The 8985-nt window shown below is 41.1% G+C and overlaps 2 protein-coding genes across 2 annotated transcripts; both read left to right on the forward strand.

Annotated features, from left to right (window-relative positions):
• Positions 1-905: 905 nt before the first annotated feature.
• Positions 906-3964, forward strand: LOC119195268 (gap junction Cx32.2 protein-like). Its single transcript, XM_037450085.2, has 3 exons — positions 906-1046; positions 2200-2333; positions 2840-3964. Exons 2-3 carry the CDS (start codon positions 2205-2207, stop codon positions 3449-3451), a joined length of 741 nt encoding a protein of 246 aa, XP_037305982.2. The 5' UTR covers positions 906-1046; positions 2200-2204; the 3' UTR covers positions 3452-3964.
• Positions 3965-5449: 1485 nt separating this feature from the next.
• LOC119195033 (uncharacterized) lies at positions 5450-7526 on the forward strand. The gene is made up of 3 exons (XM_062559789.1): positions 5450-5784; positions 6731-7436; positions 7504-7526. The coding sequence occupies exons 2-3, from the start codon at positions 6746-6748 to the stop codon at positions 7524-7526; spliced, it is 714 nt and encodes a 237-aa protein (XP_062415773.1). The 5' UTR covers positions 5450-5784; positions 6731-6745.
• Positions 7527-8985: the final 1459 nt, after the last annotated feature.

An 8985-nucleotide genomic window follows, 5' to 3' on the forward strand; every position in this document is an offset into this window, starting at 1 on the left:
CCACTTTCCCACCCAAAAATAAATCAAATGTAAAGAAGAATTCAAAAAAGATAATTCCAATGATTCATCAAATAACTGGTTCATTGCCCATGATAGTCCACAGGTAATATTTTTTCAGAATAGAGAGTGGTTGATGGATGATTTGAGAATAAATAGATTGACTGCATGTATGGATAAGGACTCGTAAAGTGCCATTATGAAATAAAAAAATGTGTACTTATGAAATAAAAGTACCATGAAATGATTAAATGTATTTAATATTTATGTATTTATTGCCTCATTTATTTATTTCACGATGTATTTCAAATGCATTTCATTTATTTATGTATTTATTCATTTATTTAATTTGGAATAAAACGGCATTCCATATAGATAGAGACAAACACAAAATACTACCTTAAAACCTGCAGCTATCAGGACCTCTACAGTATTTTGCAATTCAGTACAAAGCCCCTTCAACAAAAGCATGTTTGTGGAGCTTATAGAATTAGATTTGCTCTGTTTGTTCCAACTTTGTGAAAAAGCCTGAAAGAAAAAAGAAAAGACAACTTTCTGTTCACTCACTCAACAAAAAATGAGTCTGTGTTCAATTGTCAAGTAGAACTCATTGCAAGTTCAAACTGGATTGCATCAGTCTGCACACTTTCTCGTGTTATTGGGCAAACTCTTCAGTGTACACAATAGTTGAAGGGTTTTGTCCTCCATTAACTGTCTCCATGTGTAAAATTTAACCATAAAAAAACATCTATACAAAAATCACACCTTGGAAATAGTGAGAAATAGTATAAAACATCTGCAGTAAAAGAATGAGTACAAGCATTGGATTTATAGCACTGTCAATTATTAACCTGTACAATCTTCTCAGTGCTCTGCCACAAATTCTCCACTTGGGTTTTATCATTTCTAGATGTCACGACACTGTTGCGCAGTTACATCTAATCTAGAGTTCAAGGTACCATATACAAGGTTCGGTTTGGTTCACTAGGCTTTCTGTCATTCATCTCTACAACTGGTGAGCAGTTAGTTGGTCTCCACAGAAATCAAAGGTAAGCTGGACAATAAGCTTTTTTTTTATAGTTTTTGCTAGACAATATACTAAATGTATTAATTCAAAATTCAATGTTATGATATTCCTGTTGAAAATACACAGCCACTAAGATATAATATGTTGGAGCTGTTTTTTAAGAGTATGTCTTAACTTAGCTTGTTTTTTGTGAGTGCAGTGCTGGAAGAAGTACTCACATCTTAGCACTTTTATTCTTAAGTAGTAACATTTGAAATTTAAGTCAAAGTGCAAAAGTAATAGCATCAATATATATTTATTTAATATTTAGGAGGCGTAGCCCTTTAAGAATAATAGCCAGTATATTATTCTACTGGATCATATTCATTTATGCTTTTAATGTGATAATCCCTTTAATGAAGCAGCTTGTAAAAGTTGAGCTAATTTTCTTTTTTACTATAAACCACATGGTTTATAAATACCAATAAATGTAATTGTAACCTATGATAATACTGTCATTTAATTTACTTGGTTGTATTTTGAATTTTGCATCTGAATATCCATCCTAACAAAAGCTGTCAAATAAACGTAGTAAATGTACACTTTGTCCCACTGAGATGAAGTGGAGTAGTAGTACAGAGGAGCATGAAATGGAAATACTATAGAAATGTAAATTGTATAGTAGCTACAGTAGTACATGAGGATATTTCACATTCCACCACTTTTGCAGAGAAATACAAAAGACCAGCTGACCGTTACGTTTAATAAACTAAGATAAGTCTTCTCTTTATAATGTTTTTTATAGCTCCACGTTTATGTTCCAAACATGCTACACTATAGATGAGGTTTTTGTGTTGACTTAGCATAATAGACTTCCTGCTGTTACTGCTGATGTTTTAACCCAAATGTTAATCAATGATGAAGACTCAAATCATCAGGTGCTTTGTGTTGAAAAATAACAGGATGCTTCATCCCATTATTTTGTGCTACATTTAATATGAAGAATAAAATATCCTAGATTAAAGTAGACAAGTCATGACTTAACAAAACGGCTTTTGTTCTAAAAACATGTGATTTCAATTTTATATTTTTATTTGGAATATTGTAATTCACTCTGGTAAATATAAAAGAGGAATTTGCAATGGTAAGCACCTTTTGTTGTTTAAAAATTGTATTTTCTTTATTTTCCTCAATAGAGACCATGGGAGAGTGGAGTTTTCTGTCCTCCCTACTGGACAAGGTCCAGTCCCACTCCACCGTCATCGGGAAGGTCTGGCTCGTTGTTCTTTTCATCTTCAGGATCATGATCCTTGGAGCTGGAGCAGAGAAGGTCTCCTTGTCTTTCCTTAATACTTCATTTTATTTCTCAAGGCATACCTGACGAATGTCTGAATAATTAATGAGATGTTAAAAGCTTTCAGGTGAAACAGCCTCCTCTGGTGGACTCAGCTTGAAAATACAATATCAGGCTTTAATGAAAAAAACAGAAACACATAAGATAATGAAATAGCTTTATATTTCATTTTTAAGGCATACTACCTATCTTTTAAAGAGTCACACTGACTGTAGGGTGTCTCACCATGCAAATGGCTAGAGAGTATGAAACCAAAGGGCTTAATGTGCTTGCTTTATTGTTGGAAAGAAATAACATTTGTAGATTGTTTTTTTTGAGTAAGCAACTCGTATCTTCAGAATGCCGCCTTGTTAATCATTAAGACAAAAACAAATTCTCCAATGGAGCGGCATAATTAGATTACAAGTAAATATTGTATTTTGTAAGTGACATCACTCACTTCATTTGCTGTATATATTGATATACTTATCTGAACATTACAGGTGTGGAGTGATGAACAGTCGAAAATGGTTTGCAACACCCAACAGCCTGGTTGCAAGAACGTCTGCTACGACCAAGCCTTCCCAATCTCGCACATTCGATTCTGGATCCTCCAGATTATCTTTGTGTCATCTCCAACGCTGATCTACCTAGGTCACGTCCTCCACGTTATCCACAAAGAGAAAAAGATGAGGGAACACGTGCTGACCCACTCCAAGACCGGAATTGTCAAAGTTCCAAAGTACTCCGACGACAAAGGCCACGTCAAGATCAAAGGCGGCCTGCTGGGAAACTACATGACCTCCATTTTCTTCAGAATCCTCCTGGAGGTGGCGTTCATTGTTGGGCAGTATTATCTCTATGGGTTCATCATGAACCCAAGAGTGGTCTGCAACCGAGCCCCCTGTCCGTTCACCGTGGAGTGCTACATGTCTCGGCCCACGGAGAAGACCATCTTCATCATCTTCATGCTGGTGGTGTCCGTCATCTCTCTCGTACTCAACGTAGCGGAGATCATCTACCTGGCATGTACTCGTTTAACCAGGCGAAGGTCTAAAACACATAAAGCATCAATGGCCATTCACACTCGTTCAAACGGGGACACTATTATGTAACACGTGATGTCACAGCACGGCCCAAAGAACCCTTTGTGTCCGATGTGCAAAGTGAAAGCAGTTGTTTAAAACAACACGAAAAGTTATTTAGTCACGTTATGCTAAGGGAAATCCTAAAAGTGATGCAAATTTGGAAAAGTATATGTGGACTATTTATGAAAATGGAAACATGCACAAGAATAATAGAATAATACAAGTCATTGTATCGCTGCAGCAATCTCTGAAAAATTGCAAAACAAGTGAGCTTTTAGGATTTTCTTCTGTTTGCATTCAGATATTCAGATATGCAGCGCAATGGTAACTGTGTCCTGTAAGGGCTGCTAGAGCTGCTTTGCTTATCCGTTACCTGTTTTTCTAAATATTATTCAATATGCAGGCATGACTCTCAGGAATGTTAATATTTTAATAAGAAATCGTTCATTTTTTGTTTTGTATTTACATGACCGTGCAGGTGTTTGTAACTGACGGTACAAATAAATGTTTGAGGTACAAAACATCAACAAGAGCATCTAAGATTTTGAATCATGATCTTTTATTATATCTCAAGCTGTAATTTTTCATTTTGGCTTGTTTCCTGGCTTGTCATTGTTCAAAAACACACACAAAAAAAAGACAGGAATACAGAGACGTAGTGGACTGAGGTGCGTTTCTTTTCGGGCAAGTTTGTAAAGAAGGCTGCCAACATACCATTTTGAAATAGAACATGTTGGTTAAGGGACCATCATGAAAGATCTTTAGAATATAGAGATCACAATATAGCATGTCAAAAAGGTCATGGTATAATTTGTGATTCGGAGCTGGTGTTTTGGAGTCATAATGTAGTTTTTTTTTTTTTTTATCTTTGAGTGAAACACGAGGTGCATTTATACATGCAGTTCTGTCACTGAACACAAGTGTGTGTGCGTTTGTGTACGTGTGTGGATTTGATGTGTGTGTCCGTGCAAAGGAGATGTGGTGCGTTGCTGCTCCCTGCTGTGCATTCTGGGAAAGCCGAACGGACTCAACCATTTACCACAGTGATTCTGTTTTAGTGGGTCGCGGGCCTTTGCATGGGAAAATAAAAATTAGATTTGAAAAAAAAAAATCATCCTGTGATTTTATTTGAAGGGACTTTTTTAATGCAGTGTCGGCTCGTCCGTCCATGTTTTCAGCAGCGTGTGCCAGGTTGGGTCAAACCATTCTGATATGGGGGAGACATTGGGTTTTTAGGATAATTAAGCATCCTGAATATAAAATATAAAATTCAACTTATGAACTTAATTTTGAATAAATTTGAGAAGTATGTAAGAATGTTTCTCGATTTGGGTCGCGGCTTGTCATTAAGGGGTGATGGTGGGTCCCAGAGCCAGACCAGTTGAGAACCACTGATTTAAAATGAGACTTCCTGTTACAAAGATATTAAAAGTGAAGCCGTCTGATAAATCTAGAGTGTAAAACTTTGTCCAAAATTAAATGTGTATTATATAGTCAGTATATTTCATTTAACAGACCACATCCATCATAAACCAGATCAAACTTTACACCAATATTACCATGAACCATTACCATACCATTGCATCCAAAGTAAGCCGTTTTTAACTAAAAGTAAAATCCAGAGAAATACAGCTGAGAGTTTGATGAATTCACTCAGATGTCTTCATCTCATTCAAACTTTTCATTTCTAAATCCTTAGAGAATAAAACAGGCCATAACATTTACTTTAAATAAACTACATAAACAATATAAGTTATACGGTAGTTTAATTTGTCTGGTAAAACGTTACCAACACTTATGTAATTTTTTCAACTTATTTTAACACTATAAATCCTCCATCATTGTACTCATGGCTCCTCCTCCATCCAAAACGAACTGAAAGAAAGAAGATGTATTGTAGTCGTCCCACATTTTGCCAACCAATGAGTGATTAGACAACATCTGCTGGCAAGACTTAAAATAACACTAGAATACATGTTTACTAAATGTATATTAGATATATACCACTCTGCCCTGTTCAATCGCGCGCACGCACGCGCGCCCTAAAATGCCATGGCAACCGAACGATGACCCGACCGAGGGTATTTAAGGTCAGCGCACTTTCCGAACGTTCCCTTTGCACTTTGACTTGAACACGAATTTTAAACCTCTTGTGAAATCAAACTGCTGAGAACCAAATCTGTGAGTTTTTGACTGCTGGTCGAGATCTACTGGATACAAATATTGTTGGAGAAGTGAACTGCTAGAAAACATCTTTAGTGGAGCACAGAAGAGGCTGAAAAAGGCCCTCCGGCCGCGGAGCATCGAGGACGCCCACCGGCTGAAGGAAGTTTGCTGCGATTGGACCCTTCGGTGTGCAAGTAAGACAACGTTTTGATCCCCTTACATCCTTAGAAGGGTCTCCAGGTTACAAATGAGTACGACACATTGAGTTTAAAGGTGAAAGAAATAAGATTTGATGGACAAAGACACCGATTCGATGATTTCTCCGTGTAAAATGCTTATTGGAGGGGCGGGATGTGTTACATCTCGCGGGACATCTCTGGGGTGTGTCAACAATTAGTGTAGATGTTTTAAAACACTGTTGTTGTGGTTTGAAGGAATCAAATCATCGAAAAGTAACATTGACTTTTGTGAAAAAAGATGGCGCTGAGAACGCCATGGAACGCTCAAATAAATGTTTTTATTTGGAAACCACCGGGTCCATAGAGACGGTTGAGGCGTGACGTCACGACGGGTGAACCTTATATGAACGTGTTGTTACATGCTGCATAGACTATTTCTCTGATATTTAACATAGAAATGCACCCTGCTCGTTGTTGATGCATTTAATGAGAGTGACGCGAAAGCGATCTGTTAAGTAACCGTATCGGACTGCATGTGCGCGTGCAGCATCTCCTCCACGCGCTGCGATGTGCAACTCATACACTGGTAGAATAAAGAGTGATGACGTTCCACTGGTCACGTTGGGTCAATGGCGCCGTGTTTCACTGACTCACTAGTTCAATGCATATCAAACACGTGCACGCTTTGTATTGCAAACCAGTGAGCTTCTCGTGCGCACATGCAGAATAAACGTCTCTGTCCAGTGGCTTAGTTGATCCACCGACTGATTGAAAGCTTTTTTATATTAGAAACCCCGCCGTGCTTTTTCACACATATTGATAACATTCTAATATCTGAGAGAATAATGTCTTGGGTCATGCAGTCATTTTGGTGATCTTTACTAATTGAAACTTTGATTCATGCTTTAATATTTAATGAAATGAGACTTCTTGACAAAAGTGTTAAATGTTTCCCTCTCAGCTGGTGAACTACATCATGGAGCGTCCTGCACAGCTTCCCAGCGTCCCTGAGGTCATCGGGATCCTCGACATCGATGGAGGTGGTCTCCCCATCAGCAACTCCTCTCCCGAGGGAGAGGAAGGTAAGGTTGAGATTGCTGTTGTGTGTGATGGTCAGGTAGAGCTTGGTGTTGTGGGTGAGGCAGAAGGTAAGCTGCTTCCCTTGCTCTTTTCTGGCGTGGAGGAGGAAGAGGATGAAGAGGAGGACGTGGGATCCGACTGTGAGAGCGAAGATTCTGGGTTCCAGAGTGAAGAGGACGAGGAGGACGGTGAAGATGACCCTCCCACTCAGCGGCGGACACCTCTCAGCTGCTGGATGGACTTTGAAGAAGCGCTGCCCCCTCTTCCCTGTCCCGCTGGCCGTCCTCTTTCCATCCTGGAAGAAGAGGCTCTGCTCCCAGTCCCCCAGAAGTTCCAAGAGGACTGTGTGGAGGTAAGTGTGAAGAGGACCGGTGGGGACGACCACGAAGACCTCCCCCCCTCCACTTCCGGCCTTGGACCCTCCACCAAGAGGACCAGAGAAGAGGACTACATGGAGGTAAGTGTGAAGAGGCAGAGGACCGGTGGGGACGACCACGAAGACCTCCCCCCCTCCACTTCCGGCCTTGGACCCTCCACCCTGTGGACCAGAGAAGAGGACTGTGTGGAGGTAAGTGTGAAGAGGACCGGTGGGGACGACCACGAAGACCACCCCCCCTCCACTTCCGGCCTTGGACCCTCCACCCTGTGGACCAGAGAAGAGGACTGTGTGGAGGTAAGTGTGAAGAGGACCGGTGGGGACGACCACGAAGACCTCCCCCCCTCCACTTCAGGCCTTGGACCCTCCACCAAGAGGACCAGAGAAGAGGACTACATGGAGGTAAGTGTGAAGAGGCAGAGGACCGGTGGGGACGACCACGAAGACCTCCCCCCCTCCACTTCAGGCCTCGGACCCTCCTCCTGGTCTCCCTCCTCCACCAAGGATTCTGGCGCTACACTGAAGACAGCGACTCGGACTGAGAGTTGTGGATTGGTAGCTCCGGTTGGATGCACGATGTGAAACCTTTGTGTCTGGTCAGGTCTGACAAAGCCCCAGACAGTCTTCCTTGTGTTTAACGAGGTCGGCTATAGGTAGCATCGTGCTGCTGAGCTTTTTCATATCTCTTCTTTTTTTATTTGGAGTAATAGTTGATGCTATATGCAGAGACCGGTTTACAATGTATGCTTGTTATTTAGTTTTCTGTCCAGATTTCTTTACCAGTTAGGTGTAGGTGGTTGTACCAGACCGAGCTGTGGTAGAAATTACTGACGTTAAAAAAAGGTCTCCAAGTCTCATTTACTCAGGTATCGGCTGAAACAGATCTTCAGGATTCCACCCACTGCACCAACCAGATGAGAAGGATGGACGACTACAGGACCAGATGAGAAGGATGGACCACTACAGGACCAGATGAGAAGGATGGACCACTACAGGCCCAGATGAGAAGGATGGACCACTACAGGACCAGATGAGAAGGATGGACGACTACACGACCAGATGAGAAGGATGGACGACTACAGGACCAGATAAGAAGGATGGACGACTAAAGAGCGGCTGGCGCCTTTCTTTCATTGGGCCAAGTAAGTAATCCTCACTAAAACCACTGAAGTATCAGTAATAACGATTCAACACAACAATGTAAAAGTTGTTTAGTTGAGCTCAAAGTTTTCATCACTTGTGTTTGTGTTTCACAGGGAGAGACTCCTCCAGGCTTTGGTCTCACTCCTGGGACAGCGAAGAGTAGAAGTCAACCAACCCGTCATCCCAGGTGGACCCAGACCCCCCCACAGACCCCTGAATCCCAGCGAGTCCCAGACCCAGAGAGTACGGTTACATCCTCTCTGCCCCGCCGCCCCCCCCCCCCCCCCCCCCCCCAGCTGTTCCAACACCACCCGCCCTGAGGGGCACAGAGGGCGTTGTTTGTCTTCATCGGCATCTTCTGTGCTCGTGGGTTTGGAAGCTCCTCACACACATACAGGGAGCTTGTTGCATCTTCTCAGAAATCAAAAAGGAGATGGATGGTTCAGGCTGAAGAAGAAGGAATAATTCTAAATATATTTACAGTTTTTCATTTTTGTCATAAAATAAAGTATGTTAATGTAAGTTGTTTATCTCTTGTTATTTCTTTAAGATTTCAACAACATAAAGGTACTTTAAAATTGGAAATTTTAAATATTGGGTAATGAATCCAACCCAAA

The sequence above is a fragment of the Pungitius pungitius genome, chromosome 20 (genome assembly GCF_949316345.1).
Source record: "Pungitius pungitius chromosome 20, fPunPun2.1, whole genome shotgun sequence".
NCBI classification, from domain to species: domain Eukaryota; kingdom Metazoa; phylum Chordata; class Actinopteri; order Perciformes; family Gasterosteidae; genus Pungitius; species Pungitius pungitius.